General features: G+C 43.3%; 1 protein-coding gene across 2 annotated transcripts in view; it reads right to left on the minus strand.

The window, feature by feature from the left end:
- Positions 1 to 1,186: 1,186 nt before the first annotated feature.
- The window catches only part of LOC115182380 (serine/threonine-protein phosphatase 6 regulatory ankyrin repeat subunit A), a 44,668-nt gene continuing 21,044 nt past the window's right edge, over positions 1,187 to 24,810 (minus strand). For both annotated transcript variants that reach the window (XM_029743999.1, XM_029743998.1), the window contains exons 3-26: positions 20,404 to 20,482; positions 19,701 to 19,771; positions 19,382 to 19,582; positions 17,828 to 17,915; positions 13,780 to 13,922; positions 13,242 to 13,454; positions 12,848 to 12,926; positions 12,547 to 12,661; positions 12,141 to 12,287; positions 11,736 to 11,804; positions 11,451 to 11,591; positions 10,956 to 11,067; positions 10,710 to 10,736; positions 10,460 to 10,534; positions 9,722 to 9,923; positions 8,925 to 9,012; positions 7,203 to 7,320; positions 6,765 to 6,984; positions 6,126 to 6,297; positions 5,836 to 5,981; positions 5,644 to 5,726; positions 5,486 to 5,568; positions 5,269 to 5,360; positions 1,187 to 3,032 (exon numbers count right to left, since the gene is read on the minus strand). In XM_029743999.1, coding sequence (XP_029599859.1) covers positions 2,740 to 3,032; positions 5,269 to 5,360; positions 5,486 to 5,568; positions 5,644 to 5,726; positions 5,836 to 5,981; positions 6,126 to 6,297; positions 6,765 to 6,984; positions 7,203 to 7,320; positions 8,925 to 9,012; positions 9,722 to 9,923; positions 10,460 to 10,534; positions 10,710 to 10,736; positions 10,956 to 11,067; positions 11,451 to 11,591; positions 11,736 to 11,804; positions 12,141 to 12,287; positions 12,547 to 12,661; positions 12,848 to 12,926; positions 13,242 to 13,454; positions 13,780 to 13,922; positions 17,828 to 17,915; positions 19,382 to 19,582; positions 19,701 to 19,771; positions 20,404 to 20,482 — 3,057 coding nt within the window. In that variant the 3' untranslated portion in view covers positions 1,187 to 2,739. The remainder of the gene's footprint in view (positions 3,033 to 5,268; positions 5,361 to 5,485; positions 5,569 to 5,643; positions 5,727 to 5,835; positions 5,982 to 6,125; positions 6,298 to 6,764; positions 6,985 to 7,202; positions 7,321 to 8,924; positions 9,013 to 9,721; positions 9,924 to 10,459; positions 10,535 to 10,709; positions 10,737 to 10,955; positions 11,068 to 11,450; positions 11,592 to 11,735; positions 11,805 to 12,140; positions 12,288 to 12,546; positions 12,662 to 12,847; positions 12,927 to 13,241; positions 13,455 to 13,779; positions 13,923 to 17,827; positions 17,916 to 19,381; positions 19,583 to 19,700; positions 19,772 to 20,403; positions 20,483 to 24,810) is intronic.

The raw sequence follows: 24,810 nt of genomic DNA on the forward strand, positions 1-24,810 counted from the left end.
TCGCCTATAGGAAAATGGTGTCAAAACGATTGGAACCATTTCCCTGTTTGACCGCTAGGTTTTACAGGTATTATGACAACTACTGTGGGGCTCTTTTTTTCACTGGTTGGTTGTTTAGCAACAAAACTAGAATGCAACTATGTGGCAAAATAAGACAGTGCTGGCTTAAACTATTTTTAGTCTCAATGTTAATTGCAAACATAAATACATTTGCATAATGAGCCCTTGTCAGAAATACATTGTTACAGATGTTGTTGGTTAGCTAGGTAGTGAATTTTAACAATTGCATAGACATGATATCAGTCAAAATACCTCCAAACAAGACGACATGGTGTCAATAACAAGATACAACGAGCTGAAACATGCCGAAGATCTACTATTCCCCACACGGCAGCTTATTGTTGCTAGCTGAGGTTTAGAGTCATAACAAGATACACGCATTCCGGCCATTGTTTTTCGTGACGTCAGCCAACCTGTGTATGGCTCTTGGTCATAAGTAGTGCACTAGCCTACATGAGTGCAATTTACGATGTAAATAAGGTGGTGTTATAAACTTTGACCCTTGACCCCCATTTGACCCACAGCAGATTCTAACGTACCTTTAGCCAACTGTCATGACTCCCCGGCCATATACTTTGTAGTTTGATATAACAGCAATGATAGCACATTATTTCATTTGTTAAACAATATTTAATCCACAGTGATATTGAGAATTAAAAAATAAATAACATGCCTACGTTGAACTCTTTCTCCATGTCCTTGCAAAATCACCACATTTCCTTGTCAAAATGAACGCTCCTCCAGCACTAGCGAGAATCAGGTTAACTGCTCCCGCGGTTTCTGATCACTTTCAACGTTTATCAGTGATGACGTAACAATGCTGTACAGATTTGACGCACTTCCAATCTCGTGCTGATGCAACGCTCTGTGCGGTTGAAAGCTCACGCATGGAAATCCTGCGAGTTGTAAACAAATGTAGGCTATAATTGCCCTTAAAATTGCTACGTTAAGGACGCAATGCAAAATAAAATACATAACCCACACCGTTAGGCCAAGGTATCACTTTGGCAATAAGAGACTATTCTTGTTCCTTGTAGCCTTTCTTTTGGGTTATTGGCACCACTGTCTTGCCTGACACCTATAAATTGACGTATACTGCGGTTGTCACATAAAACAGAACCCATAGTTCATTATTAAATAACTCATTTCTTTATTTTATTACTCATAAAATATACAGCAATCTTCAGATAGTGAAATAATTCATGGAAGTTTCAAATTCGGTCACTATTTCATATGTACATGCTAGTTTCATCCTTTTAAAAGAAAGTTAAGGACACAACCTGTGAACCTCCTGTTCCTGATTTGATGAACATAGCAAATGTATTGTACATATTTCCAGTTAAAATGATCTTCAAAAAGAGACAAATGGGGATTTGAACAAGCAATCACAAAAGGATTGAGTGGTTTCATTTTTTGAAGTTAAAGCAAGCAAAACCTGTCAAAATACATTGATTATAAGACCAAAGACAAATAATATAGATATTTATTTTCCAACAGAAGAAAATCTAAATGCTGCTGTCCTACCATTGGTTTACAGTGTTTCTCCTCTCCAATGGAGGCATGTTTTCCACCTCACATGCCTCGGAATAGTATCAGTGCTTTTCAAACGTTGTAGTACTTAGTGTGCATCATTGTTTTCGCTCATACAGCTGCCCTTACTCTCCTAACCTCCCCTCAGTAACTAACGAAGGCACAAAATGACAAATATCACAAGAAAGAATACATGAATGAATAATTTACTTTCTAGAGAGCAAAGGACAGGTAGGTTTAATAACACAAATGTAATATTTCCCATCAATTTAAAAAGTCCTGTTTCTCACATACAGGTATGCAAGACTACATTCCAAATGGCACCCTATTTCCTTTTCCTTGCTTTTGACCAGAACCCTATGGGCCCTGTTCAACAGTAGTGTACTATATAGAATAGGGCTCCATTTGGGATGCATTAAATCTTAAATTACTCATGAGAGCAAATACTAACATTTTTTGATTCCCACAGAGCTTAAGACATGAATGATTTTATTAAAATGTTCTCATAAAAAAATGTATGATTTCCCCTCCTCCCACATGGATTACAGACAAGAGGCTAGGTGCGTTCTGACTGTCTTAGTGTGCGGATAAACATGACAATCGCGCTCATAAAACTTAAATGAAACATCACTCCTTATGTCTTTTCTCAGCCCAAAACACTCAATCCCATTTCTACAGTCAAAACAGGTTTTGAAAATGCTTCTTCAACATCTTTTGGTCCCTGTCTGTTTTGCTCTCAGTGAAGTGCTACTATCCCCTTGGACTACAGGTTATTGCCATCATAAGGTGTGCGTCTGTCTGTTGGCCGGACACTTTCTACCGTTTAGGACCTTTGTGGGTAAAGGTAAAGATGGGGTATAGCAGCAGCAGTTCCTCTGAAGTCCAGTATCTGCTGGAAGGACTCCTGGTGGTACGAGAGGATGAGTGTGGGCCAGCCAGCCTGTTGTGCCTCCCCCTCTTTCTCTCTCTCTGTCTGCGGGACTCTTAAGGCTCCTGTGCGGACTGTCTTGGCTCATGCCCTCCCAAAGCTGGCTATGGTGATTTAAGACACGGTGTGTGTATTTGTTTGTGGCCTCTGCCCCACTTCGCTGTCCATCCGCCTGCACTTGCCTCCCTGGCTCCTCTCCTGGGCAGCGACCACCACCACTCTCAGTACGTCTCTGAGTCTGAGTCATTGAGTTCCTCATCCTTGTAGAAGCCTTCGTCGTGGCCACGGTGGCCGATGTTGTTGAAGCTGCAGTAGGAGCTGTGCTCACTGCGCAGCACGGGCAGGCTGTCGAAAGTAACACTCTTGGAGGGGCTGGTGGTGTAGTGGTTAATGGCAGTGAAGGACAGGCTGGGTGCCGGGGTGCAAGGGGACACAGGCATCATGGTGGCCAGGATCAGCGCCAGGCAGTCCGCCACGTCTTTGTTGGGGGCACAGGCCAAGGCAGGCGTGTAACCTGACGGGTACAAACAGAACAGCAGAGGATAACTTAAGGAGCATCACCGTTTACTACAACGCTTTTGGTGAAAAACATGAAATAACTTGGTATCTCCTAGCCTGGTGTTAAGACAATGTTTTATTTAGCCAGGTAGGCCAGTTGAGAATAAGTTCTCATTTACAACGGCGACCTGGCCAAGATGAAGCAAAGCAGTGCGACAAAAAACAGAGATACACATGGGATAAACAAAAGTACAGTCAATAACAATAGACAAATATATATACAGAGTGTGAAGGTAAGGCAATAAATAGGTCATAGTAGCGAAGTAATTACAATTCAGCAAATTAACATTGGAGTGATAGATGTCCAGATGATGCGCAAGTAGAAATACTGGTGTGCAGAAAAGTAAATAAAAACAATATGGGGATGAGGTAGGTAGACTGGATGGGCTATTTACAGATGGGCTGTGTACAGCTACAGCGATCGGTGGAGCTGCTCAGATAGCTGATGCTTAAAGTTTGTGAGGGAGATATGTCTCCAATTTAGCGATTTTTGCAATTCGTTCCAGTCATCGGCAGCAGAGAACTGGAAGGAAAGGCTGCCAAGAGGTGTTGGCTTTGGGGATGACCAGTGAGATGCGCGTGCTACGGGTGGGTGTTGTTATGGTGACCAGTGAGCTGAGATAAGGCGGAGCTTTACCTAGCAAAGACTTCTAGATGACCTGGTGCCAGTGGGTCTGGCGACGAATATGTAGCGAGGGCCAGCCGAGGAAAGCATACAGGTCGCAGTGGTGGGTGGTATATGGGGCTTTGGTGACAAAAAACGGATGGCACTGTGATAGACTGCATCCAATTTGCTGGAGGCTATTTTGTAAATGACATCGCCGAAGTCGAGGATCGGTAGGATAGTCAGTTTTACGAGGGTATGTTTAGCAGCGTGAGTGAAGGAGGCTTTGTTGCGAAATAGGAAGCCGATTCTAGATTTAATTTTGGATTGGAGATGTTTAATATAAGTCTGGAAGAGTCTAGGAGAGTTTACAGTCTAGCCTGACACATAGGTAGTTGTCCACATATTCTAAGTCAGAACCGTCCAGAGTAGTGATGGGCGGGTGGGTGCGGGCAGCGATCGGTTGAAGAGCATGCATTTAGTTTTACTAGCATGGAAGAGCAGTTGGAGGCCACGGAAGGAGTGTTGTATGGCATTGAAACTCATTTGGAGGTTTGTTAACAGTGTCCAAAGAAAGGCCAGACGTATACAGAATGGTGTCGTCTGCGTAGAGGTGGATCAAGGAATCACCCGCGACATCATTGATGTATACAGAGAAAAGAGTCGGCCCGAGAAATGAACTGTGGTACCCCCATAGACAGCCAGAGGTCCGGACAACAGGCCCTCCGATTTGACACACTGAACTCTATCTGAACTAGGCGAGGCGGTCATTTGAGAAACCAAGGCTGTTGAGTCTGCTGATCAGAATACGGTGATTGACAGAGTCAAAAGCCTTGGCCAGGTCGATGAAGACCGCTGCACAGTACTGTCTTTTATCGATGGCGGTTATATCGTTTAGTACCTTGAGCGTGGCTGAGGTGCACCCGTGGTCAGCTCGGAAACCAGATTGCACAGCAGAGAAGGTACAGTGGGATTCGAAATGGTCAGTGATCTGTTAACTTCGCTTTCGAAGATTTTGGAAAGGCAGGGCATGATGGATATAGGTCTATAACAATTTGGGTCTAGAGTGTCACCCCCTTTGAAGAGGGGGATGACCGCGGCGGCGTTCCAATCTTTAGGAATCTCAGACGATACGAGAGGTTGAACAGACTTGTAATAGGGGTTGCAACAAGGGCGGCGGATAATTTTAGGAAGAGAGGGTCCAGATTGTCTAGCCCAGCTGATTTGTACGGGTCCAGGTTTTGCAGCTCTTTCAGAACATCAGCTATCTGGATTTGGGTGAAGGAGAAGCTGGGAGGCTTGGGCAAGTAGCTGCAGGGGGTGCGGAGCTGTTGGCCGGGGTAGCCAAGAGAAAAGCATGGCCAGCCGTAGAAAAATGCTTATTGAAATTCTCGATTATCGTGGATTTATCGGTGGTGACAGTGTATCCTAGCCTCAGTACAGTGGGAAGCTGGACGGAGGTACTCATATACTCCATGGACTTTTCAGTGTCCCAGAACTTTCCAAGCAGTGGATTAGAGAGAAACATTTGTGGACACATTGAGAAGAAAAGTACCAAAGAAAATTGTGTTAGCCTTACGGATCTTACCATTCTCATCGACTGCGAGCACGCTAGCACCCTTCGCTAGCAGCTCTTGCACCACCACGGTCAGACCATTTCTGGCTGCAACGTGTAACGGCCTGAGGAGAAAGTACCGTCAGATTAGCCAGCAGCAAATGAGGATACCTCCCAACTGCCAGACTATTCCCTATATAGTGCACTTCTTCTGACCAGGGCCCAATTAATGCAGCTGAACCATACGTACGTCTGTAAGGCTGCGTTAGTCGAGTTGATGAGGTTCCTGTCTGTAATCTTCTCCAATATCAACAAGGCACTGGTTTCATGCCCCTTTAAAAACAGAGTCAAACATGTCAGACAAAATTCAAACCAGAAAGAACATCATCTTCATGTGGGGTTGCTCACCTTACTGCAGGCCAGATGAAGAGCAGTGTTCTTGACTGCATCCTGCAGGGTGAGCTCTGCTTTGGCACTGCTCACCAACAGCTCTGAGACAGAAACATAAAAAGGAACTACATTAGGAAATTAAGCTACTTATTCAAATTGTTGAACTTAAGCCGGCTGGTGAGGCAAAGCGGAGGGGAGGGGACTGCATACCGACAGCGTTGGTTTGTCCGTTCTCAGCAGCCATCATGAGGGAGGTCTTCCCGGAGGCGTCGGGGGAGTTGACTTGGGCGTTGTGACCTAGCAGCAGCTGAAGACACTCCACGTGGTCCGTGAAGGCCGCCGCATGCAAGGGGGTCCTGGAGAGAGGAAACTGTTTTCATTGATATCGAGTAGGAGTGTTATTATCAAGTACAGTTTGACAATCCCTCCTCCAACCCCAGAGGTAATTTTCACAACATTATTCCCCAGAACAAAAGGACTTTCTCGTGTGCTGTAGTTACCGGTTCTTGGTGTCAGTGGCGTTGACAATGGCCGGCCCCAGAGTGTCAATCAACATCTCTGCAGCCCCCTCGTTGTCATTGATCACAGCACAGTGGAGGGGGCTGAAGGAGTTGCCCTCGGTCTTGTGGAAAACCTCCTGTTCCAGCAGCACCTCTACACACGTGTCATGGCCTAGTGGAAGATTTAATTCTAAATGAAATGAATCAAAGTAATACGTTGCTCCAGCGGGAAACATTACATACAGGAAAAAGATGACGTTACTGCAGACCACAACAATACCCTCAGAGAAAGCCATGGATCTGACAATGGTGAAGTAAAAAAAAACGTTTTAGCCACAACATTTGCTATGTCAATCCCTGACAAAGTCCTGTTTCAGTGTAAGCTCCTCCACTGAGAGTCATAACCCTACTTCTCCCACAGTGTTGTAGTCTTGTTCATTCCCCCACATTGCTCCATCCAGACCCATCTAATGCTTTTCAATCCACAAGAGGGAGTGAATGAGTGCACACTTCATGGAGGAGAGAATAGAGCTCCAGTCCAGTTAGTCCAGTACGTACCATTGTAAGGCCTGCCTAATTCAGGGACATGTTTACAGTGTTGGAGAGTGAATCAGAAAAGAGCTTCAGTCCAGTACGTACCGTTGTAGCAGGCCCAGTGTAGTGGCGTGTAGCCCTGGTTGTCTGTGATGACGGGGAGGGTCTCCACTGACTGAGCGGCATGTAGGAGCCCCCCCAGCACCCCGATATGTCCAGACGCCGCCGCCAGGTGAACAGGGGTCCGCCCCTTACAGTCCCGAACCAGGAAGCTAGCGCTGTGCTGCAGCAGGGCCTCCACACACTCCTCGTGACCCGTCACCGCCTGGGAGGGAGGGAGGGGAGACAAGAACGGAATTGATTAAGTCATAATCAATTAAATAATAAGGAATCATAATAGGTATATTTGGCCATAATTTATATTCCATGCTAGATCCCACACCAAAGCCATCCCTAGTAGTTCAATGGCCCCATCCCTAGATCAGAACAAGCCTCTCCCTCTCTTTCTGTGTGTGAGCGCGTACAGCCAGCTCTCCTCCTCACCCCTCTGTGTAGAGCTGTTCTGCCCCACTTGTCTTTGGCTTCTACGCTGGCTCCCTTGTTGAGCAGTGAGTACACACAGTCTGTGTGTCCGCTCAGCACCGACAGCATCAGAGGGGTTCTGATACACAAGACAACAGGTCATATTACAAACTGGTAATAGCCAGGCTCAGTCCCAAATGGCAACCCTATATCGTACACTACTTTTGACCTGAGCCCATAGGGCTTTGGTTTAACCTGTTTGGGATAGGGGGCAGTATTTTCACAGCCGGATAAAAAACGTACCCGATTTAATCTGGTTACTACTCCTGCCCAGAAACTAGAATATGCATATAATTAGTAGATTTGGATAGAAAACGCTCTAAAGTTTCTAAAACTGTTTGAATGGTGTGAGTATAACAGAACTCATATGGCAGGCCAAAACCTGAGAAGATTCTATACAGGAAGTGCCCTGTCTGACAATTTGTTCTCCTTCTAGGGCATCTCTATCAAAAATACAGCATCTCCGCTGTAAGGCTTTCATTGGCTCTCAGGAGGCGCCAGAAAGTGGAATGAGAGCTCTCCAGTCGAAAAACAGCAGGAGTTTTTGTGAGTGGTCCTGCTGAGAACAATGACACTGGAGTGCGCGTGCACGAGACAACTCCATGTTTTTCTTTCAGTGTTTGAATGAATACAACGTCGCCCGGTTGGAATATTATCGCTATTTTACAAGAAAAATAGCATAAAAATCTATTTTAAACAGCGTTTGACACGCTTCGAAGTACAGTAATGGAATATTTTGCATTTTTTTTGTCACGAAATGCGCCGGCGAGTCACCCTTCGGATAGTGACTTGAGCGCACGAACAAAACGGAGCTATTTGGATATAACTATGGATTATTTCGAACCAAAACAACATGGTGTTGTTGAAGTAGAAGTCCTGGGAGTGCATTCTGACGAAGAACAGCAAAGGTAATCCAATTTTTCTTATAGTAAATCGGAGTTTGGTGAGGGCCAAACTTGGTGGGTGTCAAATGAGCTAGCCATGATGGCCGGGCTATGTACTCAGAATATTGCAAAATGTGCTTTCACCGAAAAGCTATTTTAAAATCTGACACCGCGATTGCCTAAAGGAGTTCTGTATCTATAATTCTTAAAATAATTATGTTTTTTGTCAACGTTTATCGTGAGTAATTTAGTAAATTCACCGGAAGTTTGCGGTGGGTATGCTAGTTCTGAACATCACATGCTAATGTAAAAAGCTGTTTTTTGATATAAATATGAACTTGACTGAACAAAACATGCATGTATTGTATAACAATGTCCTAGGAGTGTCATCTGATGAAGATCAAAGGTTAGTGCTGCATTTAGCTGTGGTTTGGGTTTTTGTGACATATGCTTGCTTTGAAAATGGCTGTGTACTCTCCTGACATAATCTAATGTTTTGCTTTCGCTGTAAAGCCTTTTTGAAATCGGACAATGTGGTTAGATAAAGGAGCGTCTTTTCTTTAAAATGGTGTAAAATAGTCATATGTTTGAGAAATTGAAGTTTTTGCATTTTTGAGGTATTTGTATTTCGCGCCACGCTATACCATTGGATATTGGTGAGGCGTTCCGCTAGCGAAACATCTGTCCCTAACAGGTTAAAGTAGTGCACCAAGTAGGGTATAGGTTGCCATTTGAGATGCAGACCTAGTGTCAAAAATCTCTTATTTCAGGAATTGTATCCAAAACCAAAGTGACTTACTGTCCATTCCCGTCTTGAACGTCCACTGCACTCTGGAGGTCAGCATTTCCAATCAGCAAACGCAAACACTCCGAATGACCGTTGGTAGCTAGAGGAAGATAAACAGAGAGGATATAAGAATGTCAGATGATTGACCGTTGGTAGCTAGAGGAGGATAAACAGAGAGGATATAAGAATGTCAGATGATTGACCGTTGGTAGCTAGAGGAGGATAAACAGAGAGGATATAAGAATGTCAGATGATTGACCGTTGGTAGCTAGAGGAGGATAAACAGAGAGGATATAAGAATGTCAGATGATTGACCGTTGGTAGCTAGAGGAGGATAAACAGAGAGGATATAAGAATGTCAGATGATTGACCGTTGGTAGCTAGAGGAGGATAAACAGAGAGGATATGAGCAGATTGCTGGACGACTAAACCTTCACATGAACAGACAGATTTCTAGAACAGTGGTGTTGGTAGATGACATCCTCATGATGTTAACACAGCAGATAATAAAGAATTTTGGGGCTGAGGCCATTGAAGCCTGTCACCTGCTAGCTGTGTACCTGGCTCTGGATAAAATTCTCCCCTGTGCACTGATCTAGGATCAGCTTACCCTCCCTCGATCCTCAATCATTAGTGGAGAACATGACAAAAAATGACCTTAGATCAGTGTCTAGTGGGCATTTTCACACTATACCATGTAACATCCCTAGAGTGGGTATTGTCGTCCTAGCAAAATGACCAAACAAATGGCCATCTTGGTCAGGAAAACTTTTTAATTACAGAAGCTCTATGTGATATCCTATGTGTACCTGCAGCGTGGATGGGGGTCCTCTTCAGGGTGAAGTCTTTAACCAGGATGGAGGCTCCCTGGTTGATGAGGACATCAACACACTCCACATGGCCTTTAAAGGCAGCCAGGTCCAGAGGGGTGCGCCCCTGGCTGTTCCTCACGTCTAGATCCAGCAGAGACTGAACCAGGACCTCCATAGCATGGTGGTGGCCGTGGTACGCCTGAATAGAAACACAAACACAGTCTCAAGCAAAGTCCAGTGGTATGCCTGAATAGATATATAATCAATGTCCTATAGTAGACCAGTGGTACACCTGAACAGAAATACAGTACTAGACCTATAAAGTAGACCAGAGTCTTTCAATCGGGAGCCCATTTTTGCTCCCGCCCAGCATCAACATCGGAGGTCCCTGCCAAGCGTGGGATTGAGAAACAAACACTCTACTTCTCCTCTGAGGTTGATTAACTCAAATGGCAAAATAAGGAAATCATCCTCATCATCACTGTGTAGAATATGCATGTATTTTACACAAATCAGGAACAGATAGGAATTTGGTGTGTGAGTCTGTCTGGACAGTCAACTTCCTGTGGAAAATCAACACGATGCCTGCATCCCAGATAGCACCCTATTCCCTATGTAGTGAACTACTTTTGATCAGGGCCTATAAGGATCTGGTCAAAAGTAGTGTACTAAATAGGGAATAGGGTGCCATTTGTCATATGGAGACCACTACAGGAGCAGGTAGGCTTTACTCACAGCGAGGTGTAGAGGGCTGATGGGAGCTCTGACATCAGAGTCGTTCAGGATGTCTGTCCCTGAGGTTTCCATTAGCTGAGGAAAGACAAGGACGACCAGTTCAGACTTGTAACATATTTACTTGGAAGGTTAGTCTAGTAGCATGTGTAACATGGTAAATCTCAGTGACCAGCCCCTGCAGACATACTGGGGTGTTGCATCCATACCTTAAACAAGCAAGTGTGAGGAAAAGTTACCAACTGGCACTTACCACATCTAAAGGTGTTTCACTTGCAATCTGGAAAAAGAACATCAAGAGTGACGATGCGTCCACGACAAACATGCAACCACACCTTAAAACCTACTGAATATCAATGATTGTTTCCCAAATGGCAGCCTATTCCCTATAAAGTGCATTACTTTTGACCAGAGCCCTATGGGCCCCCACAGCCATTTGGGACGCAGGGAAATTGGTCTGTGGATGCAGGGCATCTAGTATCCTGTGGTTTTGACTCACCAGCTCCAGACAGAGGCGGTGTCCGTATGCAGACGCGTAATGCACTGCGTTGTAGCCCTGATTGTCCCTGATCCCTGGGTTAGCGTCGTTTCGTAGCAAATATTCCAGACACCTAGAGGTCAAGAGTTCACTAATCATTACACCAACATCAAGACAGACAATCAAGCAGAGACACTTTCCCAAAGGAGACGTGGCGAAGCTTTCACACTGCAGATTGAACACTAGCGTGCATTCAAACACTCAACATACTCTCCAGACTACAGTGAAATGTGAAAGGTCACGGCCCCACAACACACACAACGCGGCGGCAGGGTAGCCTAGTGGTTAGAGCGTTGGACTAGTAAACGAAAGGTTGCAAGTTCAAATCCCTGAGCTGACAAGGTAAAAATCTGTCGTTCTGCCCCTGAACAAGGCAGCTAACCAGGCAGGTCAGTGGGAACACTGGGTTAAATAAAGGTAATAAAAACAACAGTAAGAAAGGAGTGTGAGACATACTTCCCGTCTGTATCGGAGGCAGCAGCGTAGTGGAGCGGGGTGCAGCCCCTCTTATCCAGGTCGTTCACACTGGCCCCAGACCCCACCAAGGCAAACAGACACTGGTAGTTACAGTTGGCTGCTGCATAATGCAGAGGACTCCTAGAAGAACACAAACATTCAACAGAAACAGCTGATTGGAGATGTAAAACAATACATCCCATAATAATTCCTATATGCCTCTATACTATATTCCCCATTATCATAAAGATAAAATATTAAAGTTATTTGATGCCACAGACAGACCTTCCGAAGCTGTCCTTTCTGTTGAAGTCTGCACCTGTGTTGAGCAGCAGATTCAGACAGTCCAGGTTCCTGGTAACAAGATATCAAGTTTAGGCCCTCGCACATCTGAGCTATCAGCTGCACTTTAACAATGAGAGAACCTGAAAGAAAAGAGAAACCTGTACACTGCTCTTGCTAGCATCACTGTTTTTATTAAGGCTAATAAAAGCTAGAATAAAAACAGTGACACTAGCAAGAGCAGTGTGCAGGTTTCTCTTCTCTTTCAGGAAGATATCAAGACAATTTAGTCAATACCACCATAACATGGAGCCACATTATACAGAAATGGTACTGCAGGAGGAGAGTGGGTTTTCCAGGTCATGAACTACATATTCCTTGGTGTAAAGCCTGGACCAGTCCACTCACCCTCCAGCTGCTGCAGCATGTAAACAGGTCCTTCCAAAGTCGTCAGGGGTGTCTATATCAAAGCCTGATGAGAGGAGCTTTCGACAGCAGTCAGAGAAACCACTGAGAGCAGCCAGGTGGAGGGGGAACATCCCATGGACGCCTCGTCTGCAACAACATTTTATACTTTAAGCAGACACTCTTATTCAGAGCGACTTCCAGTTCATTCAGCTGAGTTTAGAAACGGCACCTCATCACAGTCCTCATTAAACCCTACAGCACACTGCAATGCTCAGTCTATCAACCACCCACACACCACAATGGAGGCCATTTCATGTGTTGAGCAGAGAGTCTCCAAGCTGGAATTCGGTCAATGACAGAATTGCAGATGCATGTTGCAGTATTGCTGGAAACTGTGTTCTCTTACTTGGCTGTGTCAGCGCCGTTCGTGATGAGTGTATTGATGAGTAACTCGTGGCCGTAGCGAGCAGAGATGTGCAGGGGTGTGTTTCCATTCTTATCTTCACAGTCGATCTCAGCACCTAACACACACACACACACACACACACCAGCCACTTGACCCTAGAGGCATCATGAAGCTAAATGTTCAACCACGTTGCAGTAACATTGCTCTGTGCCAGTGTATCACGGTTTTAAGACAAAAGACAAGATGCTGAAGAGGCTACTGGTTCATATATATTCTGTTGAGAGCATTCACAGAGACTCACCATTCTGGATGATAGCTTGAGATCTGGAGAAGCGTCCGTGGATGGCCGTCATGTGGAGGGGGGTCTTTCCATCTTTACTCTGCAGAGAGAGAGAGACAGAAGGTTCACCCTGCAGTCTGTGCTGCTGACCACAGGTGGAAGTACGCTTTATTGCATTTAGTTTGTATTGTTAGGATTAATCCATTGGTATCTGAATGTATTTGGTCCAGGCATACTAAGCCGTGTGCTGCATCAGTGACCCAAAGTAGTGCACTATAAAAGGAATAGGGTGCCATTTGGGATGCACAGTGTCATCAAGGCTTCTTACTCTGTGGGCCCTGGTCAAAAGTAGTGCACTATAAAGGGAATAGGGTGCCATTTAGTACAGACACTGTTGGTCATCCTGTCTCCTCACCTTGATGTTGACGTGGGCCCCGTTGCCCACCAGCAGCTCCAGGCAGAGCGCCCCGTGGCGCGAGGCGGCCGTGAAGTGGAGCGGGGCGAATCCCTTCTCGTTCACCTGGTTCACGTTGGCGCCGCACTCAATCAGCTCATTGACCACCACGTCCTGGCCGTTGTAGCACGCCACATGGAGGGGGGTGTTACCGTACCCATTGGGATCATTTATCTGGCGGGAGAAGAGGGAGGAGAGTGGGTAGAGAGAGAGGGGGTGGGGAATAGAACAAAACAATACATTCCTGATCAGGTCACTTGGTTAGGAAAAACCCCTGACCCGACCCACTGGCTCCAACCTCCATCTCTTCATTACTTGGTTATGAAAACCCCCTGGCCCCAACACACTGGGTCCCAACCCCCTGGCCCAACCTCCATATCTTCATTACTTGAAAGGAAATCATTCTCCAACACACTAGAGCTCTGTCTTTTCGTGGCGTTGTAATTGAACAGCGACTACACAGTTGAATGCGGGGAGGTGTATGTATGAATTGACTCACATCCACCCCAAGGTCCATGAGGTACTTGACCGTGCTGATCATGCCGCTGGAGGCTGCAGAGTGGAGAGGGGTGTAGGCCTTCTTGTCTTTACAGGACACCTCTGATCCATGAGAGGCCAGCAGTTTCACCACCTCAATGTGCCCTATAGGGGGGAAAAGAGAGAGAGAGAGAAACAGAGATGGAGAGAGAGAGAGAGAGACAGATGGAGAGAGAGAGAGAGAGGGAGAGAGAGGTTAGTTTACAGTGGTACACAGCACCATTAGCAATACCTACATCGTGTTAGTACAATTGAAAACCTACATCTTATCAACATACTTAGTCCATCATTCTGACATAACACACTAGAGGTAGACCATACAGCTGAGCTGTGAGGCTAACACACAGCCAATTCATTCACTCACTGGGATAAGAACATTTGTATTTATTATGGATCCCCATTAGCTGCTGCCAAAGTTTATACAATTTTAAAACATTACATTCCCAGATTTCACAACACATTGTGTGCCCTCAGGCCCCTACTCCACATCTACAGTACTAAATCCATGTGTATGTATAGTGCATATGTTATCGTATGTGTGTGTGTATGCATGCGTCTGTGCCAATGTTTGTGTTGCTTCACAGTCCCCGCTGTTCCATAAGGTGTTTTTTAATCTGTTTTTTAAATCTAATTTTACTGCTTGTGTCAGTTACTTCATGTGGAATAGAGTTCCATGTAGTCATGGCTCTATGTAGTACTGTGTGCCTCCCATAGTCTGTTCTGGACTTGGGGACTGTGAAGAGACCTCTTGAGGCATGTCTTGTGGGGTATGCATGGGTGTCCAAGCTGTGTGCCAGTAGTTTAGACAGACAGCTCGGTGCATTCAACATGTCAATACCTCTCATAAATAAAAGTAGTGATGAAGTCAATCTGTCCTCCACTTTCAGCCAGGAGAGATTGACATGCATATTATTCATATTAGCTCTCTGTGTACATCCAAGGGCCAGCTGTGCTGCCCTGTTCTGAGCCAATTGCAATTTTCCTAAGTCCTTCTTTGTGGCACCTGACCACACGACTGAACAGTAGTCAAGGTGCGACAAAACTAGGGCCTGTAGGACCTGTCTTGTTGATAGTGTTGCTAAGAAGGCAGAGCATTGCCTTATTGTAGACATTATAGACTTCTCCCATCTTAACTACTACCGCATCAATATGTTTTGACCATGACAGTTTACAATCTAGTGTTACTCCAAGCAGTTTAGTCATCTCAACTTGATCAATTTCCACATTATTTATTACAAGATTTAGTTTAGGGTTTAGTGAGTGTTTTGTTCCAAATACAATGCTTTTAAGTTAGAAATATTTAGGGCTAACTTATTCCTTGCCACCCACTCTGAAACTAACTGCAGCTCTTTGTTGAGTGTTGCAGTCATTTCAGTCACTGTAGTAGCTGACGTGTATAGTGTTAAGTCATCCGCATACATAGAAACTCTGGCTTTACTCAAAGTCAGTGGCATGTCATTAGTAAAAAATAAAAAAAGCAAGGGGCCTAAACAGCTACCCTGGGGAATTCCTGATTCTAACTGGATTATATTGGATAGGCTTCCATTAAAGAACACCCTCTGTGTTCTGTTATACAAGTAACTCCTTATCCACATTAAAGCATGGGGTATAAAGCCATAACACAAGTTTTTCCAGCAGCAGACTGTGATCAATAATGTCAAAAGCTGCACTGAAGTTTAACAAGACAGCCCCCACAATCATTTTATCATAAATTTCTCTCAGCCATTTGTGTAAGTGCTGTGCTTGTTGAGTGTCCTTCCCTATAAGCATGCTGAAATTCTGTTGTCAATTTGTTTACTGTAAAATGGCATTGTATCTGGTCAAACAATTTTTTCCAAAAGTTCAAAGGGTGATTGGTTGGCTATTTGAGCCAGTAAATGGGGCTTTACTATTCTTGGGTAGCGGAATGACTTTAGCTTCCCTCCAGGCTTGAAGGCACACGCTCCCGAGTAGGCTTAACTTGAAGATGTGGCAAATAGGAGTGGCAATATCGTCTGCTATTATTCTCAGTCATTTTCCATCTAGATTGTCAGACTCTGGTGGCTTGTCATTGTTGATAGTCAACCATTTTTTCACCTCTTCCACACGGACTTTACGGAATTCAAAAGTACAATTCTTGTCTTTCATAATGTTGTCCGATATACTTGGATGTGTAGTGTCAGCGTTTGTTGCTAGCATGTCATCCCTAAGTTTGCTTACTTGCCAATGAAAAAGTAATTAAAGTAGTTTGCAATATCAGTGGGCTTTGTGATGAATGAGCCATCTGATTCAATGAATGAAGGAGCGGTTGGCTTTTTTCACCAAAATTCCATATAAGGTGCCAAAGCTTTTTTACTATCATTCTTTATATAATTTCTCTGTTTCATAGTGTAGTTTATTTTTCTTTAGTCACATGATTTCTTAATTTGCAGTACATTTGCCAATCAGTTTGGCTGCCAGACTTAATTGCCATACATTTTTCCTCAACCATACAATTTTTCAATTCCTCATCAATCCAAGGGGATTTAACAGTTTCTACAGTCATTTTTTAATGGGTGCGTGCTTATTAGTAACTGGAATAAGTAGTTTCATGAAGTGCAGCGTCTGGTTGCTCCTCATTACACACCACAGACCAGCAAATATTCTTTACATCGTCAACATATGAATCACTACAAAACTTCTTGTATGACCTCATATACACTATATTAGGCCCAGCCTTTGTGACTTTAATTTTCCTAGATATGGCTATTATATTGTGATCACTACATCCTATGGATTTGGATACTGCTTTAAAGCAAATATCTGCAGCATTAGTAAAGATGTGATCAATACATGTTGATGATTTAATTCCAGTGCTGTTTAACTACCCTGGTAGGTTGACTGACAACCTGATCCTGGTTGCAGGCACTGGCTACAGTTTGAAGTTTTTCCCTGAGTGAGCAGCTTTTTTAAATTGAACCTTTATATAACTAGGCAAGACCGTTAAGAACAAATTCTTATTTAAAATGACGGCCTAGGAACAGTGGGTTAACTGCATGTTCAGGGGCAGAACAGATTTTTACCTTGTCAGCTCGGGGATTCGGTCTTGAAACCTTTCGGTTACTAGTCCAATGCTCTAGGCTACCTGCCGCCCCAAGCTTGATGATAGCCAGTCAATATTTAAAATCACCCAGAAAATATACTTCTCTGTTGATATCACATGCATTTCACACATATTATCCAGATACTGACTGTTAGCACTTGGTGGTCTATAGCAGCTTCCCACAAGAATGGGCTTTAGGTGAGGCAGATGAACCTGTAACCATATTACTTCAACAGTATTTAACATTAGATCGTCTCTAAGATTTACAGGAATGTGGTTCTGAGTATAGACTGCAACACCACCACTGTTGGCATTTCTGTCTTTTTGGTAGATGTTATAACCATGTATTGCTACCACTGTATCAAAGGTATTATCTTAGTGAGTTTCAGAGATAGTCAGAACATGAATGTCATCTGTTACAAGCAAGTTATTGACTTCATGGACCTTGTTTCTTAGGCTGCATATGTTAATATGGGCTATTTTTAGCATTTTTCGTTTTTTCCTTGATTGATAAGCTTCCCAGTAAAGCATTAAAAACAGAGGTAGACTTAGTCATGTTATTTACATGGGAACTGATAGTACAGGGTGAGCTGCATAAAGTGGTCTTCCTACTATTGCACACCGCCTCAGTGCTAACAGTGGAACTCTGGTTTATAGGGGCTTGTATGATTACTGCATACAGTCGCTGTAGGATAAACAGATAGTCGGGTGCATCAATTAAATGACTTACATTGTGTTGACCAATGCCCCTAAGATCATGTACATTCTATGCAGCATAATGACGACTCATTGTCACAACGGTAAGGATTAACTGAGCTGGTCTTGGATCATTTACCAGTCATTGTTTCAACGCAGCCTTGAAATGTGTGGACAGAGTCCAGGAACCAAGATGATTTGGATGGACTCAGTCACATTAGTCAGAATGTAAATGATGTGGTCAACTCATTACCCATGTAAGCAGCCCAGTGGATTGCTCGGCGGTCCTTCTTGTCAAAAGCATTAATGTTGGCTCCTCTGGAGAGAAGCAGTCTCACCATCTAACAGGAAAAGGAGAGAGAAACAAAACACAGGCTGAGGAAAACTAAAGCAAAATCTGCAAAAATCTGGCGTCAAAGCCTCTCTTGAACAAACTCAAGCATACAACTAGGGCTGTGACGGTCATGGGACTTCCGGTGTCGGTGATTGGCGTGCCGTATGTACACAGTCATCGACATAAGTGACAGCCGACGGACGGACGGGGGAAACATTAGCAAAGGAAAACAGAGTGTTTAGGCCTAACTGTCTTGCTCATAGGCATGCGAGTCTCAAGTTAAGGGGAAGCTAATTTTCACCATAAAAAATATATAAAGCATTCTATGCATCATCACATTTACAGACTTATGTAAGATAGCTAACTATTGCTAATGTGATTAGTAAATTGGATAGTCATCATTTAGGCTAATAATATAACTCAATCACCGTTTGCAAAAAAACGGCTGTTCATTGCAGCACGTGATGGAGTAAGGCTAGGCTAGGCTATATCAGATATGTTTCTCTTTACAGGAAAAAAAATTTGGCCTTTTTAAAATATGTTTTATCGTGCAATTCTACTACACTTTATATGACTATAGAGATTAGCAGAATCTTTTTCAATATGACTTTCAAGTGGCACTGACCCAGGGATAAAGAAAGTGAATATGCACACTCACCGGGGATATAGCCAATGCCAAAAATACTGTTCGCTCAATTAAGTTGAGAATTTTGATAACTAAAATACAGATTAGTCTTTTCATTGTCTTCTCTTTGAAGCAATAGCCAATTGCTTTCCAAACTATGTTAGCCTACGGGTTTTGCGCATATTCTGCAAACAGGCTGGTCCAAATCATCTGGGTCTCCATCGCCGTTAGGTTTGAAACTGAAATGTGCCCAAATAGGTGATGGTATGCTTTTTTGTTGTTGCAATGAGAGCCATCTTTTTCACCTCACTCCTCCAACCTACTGTAACAATGAAAAAGGTCAGAGGTGAAGGGCAGAGGCTACCCACCCAACCCCAGCCTGTAGGTGATATATCTATAGATACTATAGTTATCCACTGTCCCCACATTTCACCTCACCCCCTCCCCAATGAACTGAATTGACCTTCAAAAGATTCTCTCCTATCAGCACATATAGCAGATCTGCTGATTGTGGCACATCGAAAGATAGTTGGAGAGAGGAGGAGATGTATACAGTTTAATAGATGGACTAAGTCAGCAAAACAATGTAATCAAGAGTTAACACTCCCGCTATGGGTATATAGCGTATATCTACATTAAAATAAAGTTGATAAAAACATGTTGGCATTTTTGACGGTAATTTGATTTTCATGGCGGTCTTCATCCAAAACTGTCAAGGTTATCCAATTACCGTCACAGCCCTACTACATACAACCATTGTAGCTAATCGGATGCACCGTAAACCTGGGGATAGGACAGGTATAAAGTGTTGACTACAGTGTGTAATCATGTCCATGCTAATTGCTAACCTCCAGGTGTCCGCTGAAGGCTGCATGGTGCAGCGCAGTGCGCCCGGCCCGGTCCGACACGTTCACATTGCTGAGGAGAGGGACCAGGGCCTCGGCACAGCGGACCGCCTTATTGGCCGCAGCGATGTGTAGCGGCGTTTGCCAGTTCTTGTCCCTGGCGTTCACATCAGCAGAGTGTTTCAATAGCACCTGGACTGCCTCCTACAGGAGCACAGTTCAAATCATGTTCAACTTTGTTTAAAGTGCATTTAAAAATCACAACACATTTAACAGTAAAACACATATGCACAGGTGTGTGTGTCAGTATCAGTACACGTACCTCACTGCAGGAAGCCACGGCCCGGTGCAGAGGAGTGAGCCACTTGTTGTCTTTGGCATTTACTCTGGCTCCTGGGACAGACAGACAGAAAGACAGGTGACAGACCGTTAATTAGGCCACTGGGGTTGATAAGGCAACATCTTAAATAGCTGGAGCACATAAAGGATGTGTCCAAAACATCACCCTAATACCTTCATAGTGCACTACTTCTGACCAGGGCCCATAGGCCTACCCATAGGGCTCAGGTCAAAAGTAGTGCACAATATAGGGAATAGGGTGCCATTTAGAACGCACAGAAAGCCTCTTGTAGAGAGCTATTCTGGAAATTGGACTTCCATTACACAGCAACACTCTGAAGAAAATGTTATGTCACTGAGTGGAGAGGAGTAGAAGGAGCTCAGCCAACGTGAGATGAGGTGCAACCCAAAATCATGAGGACATTGGAGTAACAGGTGCGACTCTCGCTCACAATTAAAATCTTGATGCTTCACTAATCAAGTTAAAATCGGGACGTTTCAGCTGTCAATGGCCTTCATTAGAATGTTTTTTTTACATTTTTAAATACATCGGCTGCACATAAGATCTTAATGGTGGTAAGTATGAGGGAAACGGTCACATGCAAACACAACAAGCATCAAAACAGAAGTCAAAGTCCGATGGACATGAGTCGTTGCGTAATCCTTCTCTTCAATGATAACCTTACCTGATAGTATGAGTAGCTCTAGAATTTCTGTATCTCCTAGATAGGCAGCGGCATGCAACGGTGTCCGCTTCTCATTGTCCTGTAGGGAAGAGCCAAGAAGCGTTATAGCTGTTTCAAATTCAGCCATTATGGATACATAATACATTTTAATCGTACTTGTTTATACATTGTCATGGCTTGGATATTTCAGATGACAGCTGGATATTTATGGCTCTAACTAGGCTACACACTAACTAGGCTACACTAAATTCAACAGTGCATGGCCTTATGAAAACAAGTATGCTATTGTACAAAGTACACTACCGTTCAAAAGTTTGGGGTCACTTAAATGTCCTTGTTTTTTGAAAGAAAAGCTAATTTTTTGTCCATTTAAAAAACATCAAATTGATAAAATACAGTGTAGACATTGTTAATGTTGTAAATGACTAGACGTCGACCGATTAGGATTTTTCAATGCCGGTAGCGATTATTGGAAGACCAAAAAAAAGCCGATTATAAAAATAAAATTTTAAAATTAAAAACAACACGGCCAATTTTTTATTTTTTACATTAATTTGGAATAATGGCAATTACAACAATACTGAATATACACTTATTAACTTAATAATACATCAATAAAATCAATTTAGCTTCAAATAAATAATGGTTCAATTTGGTTTAAATAATGCAAAAACAAAGTGTTGGAGAAGAAAGTAAAAGTGCAATATGTGCCATGTAAGAATGCTGACGTTTAAGTTCCTTGCTCAGAACATGAGAACATATGAAAGCTGGTGGTTCCTTTTAACATGAGTCTTCAATATTCCCAGCTAAGAAGTTTTGGTTGTAGTTATTATAGGAATTATAGGACTATTTCTCTCTATACGATTTGTATTTCATATACCTTTTGACTATTGGATGTTCTTATAGGCACTTTAGTATTGCCAGTGTAACAGTATAGCTTCCGTCCCTCTCCTCGCTCCTACCTGGGCTCGAACCAGGAACACATCGACAACAGCCACCCTCGAAGCAGCGTTACCCATGCAGAGCAAGGGGAACAACTACTCCAAGTCTCAGAGCGAGTGACGTTTGAAACGCTATTAGCGCGCACCCGCTAACTAGCTAGCCATTTCACATCGGTCACACCAGCCTAATCTCAGGAGTTGATAGGCTTGAAGTCATAAACAGCACAATGCTTGAAGCATTGCGAAGAGCTGCTGGCAAAACGCACGAAAGTGCTGTTTGAATGAATGCTTACGAGCCTGCTGGTGCCAACCATCGCTCAGTCAGACTGCTCTATCAAACCATAGACTTAATTATAACATAATAACACACAGAAACACGAGCCTTAGGTCATTAATATGATAGAATCCGGAAACTATCATCTCAAAAACAAAACGTTTATTCTTTCAGTGAAATACGGAAACGTTCCGTATTTTATCTAACGGGTGGCATCCATAAGTCTAAATATTCCTGTTACATTGCACAACCTTCAATGTTATGTCATAATTACGTAACATTCTGGCAAATTAGTTCACAACGAGCCAGGCGGCCCAAACCGTTGCATATACCCTGACTCTGCGTGCAATGAACGCAAGAGAAGTGACAACTTCACCTGGTTAATATTGCCTGCTAACCTGTATTTCTTTTAGCTAAATATGCAGGTTTAAAAATATATACTTCTGTGTATTGATTTTAAGAAAGGCATTGATGTTTATGGTTAGGTATAGTCGTGCAACGATTGTGCTTTTATTCGCAAATGAGCTTTTGTTAAATCATTCCCAGTTTGGCGAAGTTGGCTCTCTTTGTTAGGAAGAAATAGTCTACACACAGTTCACAACGAGCCAGGCGGCCCAAACTGCTGTATATACCCTGACTCTGTTGCAAGAGAAGTGACAATTTTCCTAGTTAAAAGAAATTAATGTTAGCAAGCAATATTAACTAAATATGCAGGTTTAAAAATATAAACTTTTGTATTGATGTTTATGGTTAGGTACACGTTGGAGCAACGACTGCGCACCGCATGGATTATATGCAACGCAGGACACGCTAGATAAACTAGTAATATCAACCATGTGTAGTTAACTAGTGATTATGATTGATTGATAAGGTAAGTTTAATGCTAGCTAGCAACTTACCTTGGCTTCTTACTGCATTCGCGTAACAGGCAGGCTCCTCGTGGAGTGCAATGTAAGGCAGGTGGTTAGAGCGTTGGACTAGTTAACCGTAAGGTTGCAAGATTGAATCCCCGAGCTGACAAGGTAAAAATCTGTCGTTCTGCCCCTGAACAAGGCAGTTAACCCACCGTTCCTAGGCCATTATTGAAAATAAGAATGTGTTCTTAACTGACTTGCCTAGTTAAATAAAGATGTACAAAATAAATGTAACATTTATTTATTTTTTATAAAAAAAAAAAAAAAAAAAAAATATTGGCCAAATCGGTGTCCAAAAATACCGATTGTTATGAAAACTTGAAATCGGCCCTAATTAAAATCGGCCATTCCGATTAATCGGTCGACCTCTATAAATGACTATTGTAGCTGGAAACGGCTGATTTTCAATGGAATATCTACATAGGCGTACAGATGCCCATTATCAGCAACCATCACTCCTGTGTTCCAATGGCACGCTGTATTAGCTAATCCAGGTTTATCATTTTAAAAAGGCTAATTGATCATTAGAAAACCCTTTTTCAATTATGTTAGCACAGCTGAAAACTGTTGTCCTGATTAATGAAGCAATAAAACTGGCCTTCTTTAGACTAGTTGAGTATTTGGAGCAGCATTTGTGGATTCTATTACAGTCTCAAAATGGCCAGAAACAAAGCACTTTCTTCTGAAGCGCGTCAGTCTATTCTTGTTCTGAGAAATGAAGGCTATTCCATGAGAGAAATTGCCAAGAAACTGAAGATCTCGTACAACGCTGTGTACTACTCCCTTCACAGAACAGCACAAACTGGCTCTAACCAGAATAGAAAGTGGGAGGCCCCGGTGCACAACTGAGCAAGAGGACAAGTACAGTAGTGTGTCTAGTTTGAGAAACAGACGCCTCAAGTCCTCAACTGGCAGCTTCATTAAATAGTACCCGCAAAACACCAATCTCAATGTCTACAGTGAGGCGACTCCGGGATGCTGGTCTTCTAGCCAGAGTTGCAAAGAAAAAGACATTCTGACTAGCCAATAAAAAGAAAAGATAGGCAAAATAACAGACACTGGACAGAGGAAGATTGGGGGGAAAAAAGTGTTATGGACATACAAATCTAAGTTTGAGGTGTTCGGATCACAAAGAAGAACTTTCGTGAGACGCAGATTTTTTTATTTTTAAATGCTGGAGGAGTGCTTGACGCCATCTGTCAAGCATGTGATGGTCGAGGTGCTTTGGTGGTGGTAAAGTGGGAGACTTGTACAGGGTAAAAGGGATCATGAAGGAAGGCTATCACTCTGTTTTGCAACACCAAGCCATACCCTGTGGATGGCGCTTAATTGGAGCCAATTTCCTCCTACAACAGGACAATGACCCACACCGCATCTCCAAACTATGCAAGAACTATTTAGGGAAGAAGCAGTCAGCTGGTATTCTGTCTATAATGGAGTGGCCAGCACAGTTACCGGATCTCAACCCTATTGAGCTGTTGTGGGAGCAGCTTGACTGTATGGTACGTAAGAAGTGCCCATCAAGCCAATCCAATTTGTGGGAGGTGCTTCAGGAAGCATGGGGTGAAACCTCTTCAGATTAACTCAACAAATTGACAACTGCAAGGCCAAAGATCTGCAAGGCTGTAATTGCTGCAAATGGAGGATTCTTTGACAATAGCTAAGTTTGAAGGAAACAATTATTTCAATTAATAATCTATATCTATCTATCTATATACTGCTCAAAAAAATAAAGGGAACACTAAAATAACACATCCTAGATCTGAATGAAAGAAATAATCTTATTAAATACTTTTTTCTTTACATAGTTGAATGTGCTGACAACAAAATCACACAAAAATCCAATTTATCAACCCATGGAGGTCTGGATTTGGAGTCACACTCAAAATTAAAGTGGAAAACCACACTACAGGCTGATCCAACTTTGATGTAATGTCCTTAAAACAAGTCAAAATGAGGATCAGTAGTGTGTGTGGCCTCCACGTGCCTGTATGACCTTCCTACAATGCCTGGGCATGCTCCTGATAACTGGCGGATGGTCTCCTGAGGGATCTCCTCCCAGACCTGGACTAAAGCATCCGCCAACTCCTGGACAGTCTGTGGTGCAACGTGGCGTTGGTGGATGGAGCGAGACATGTCCCAGATGTGCTCAATTGGATTCAGGTCTGGGGAACGGGCGGGCCAGTCCATAGCATCAATGCCTTCCTCTTGCAGGAACTGCTGACACACTCCAGCCACATGAGGTCTAGCATTGTCTTGCATTAGGAGGAACCCAGGG

The sequence above is a fragment of the Salmo trutta genome, unplaced genomic scaffold, assembly GCF_901001165.1.
Source record: "Salmo trutta unplaced genomic scaffold, fSalTru1.1, whole genome shotgun sequence".
Classification (NCBI taxonomy): Eukaryota; Metazoa; Chordata; class Actinopteri; order Salmoniformes; family Salmonidae; genus Salmo; species Salmo trutta.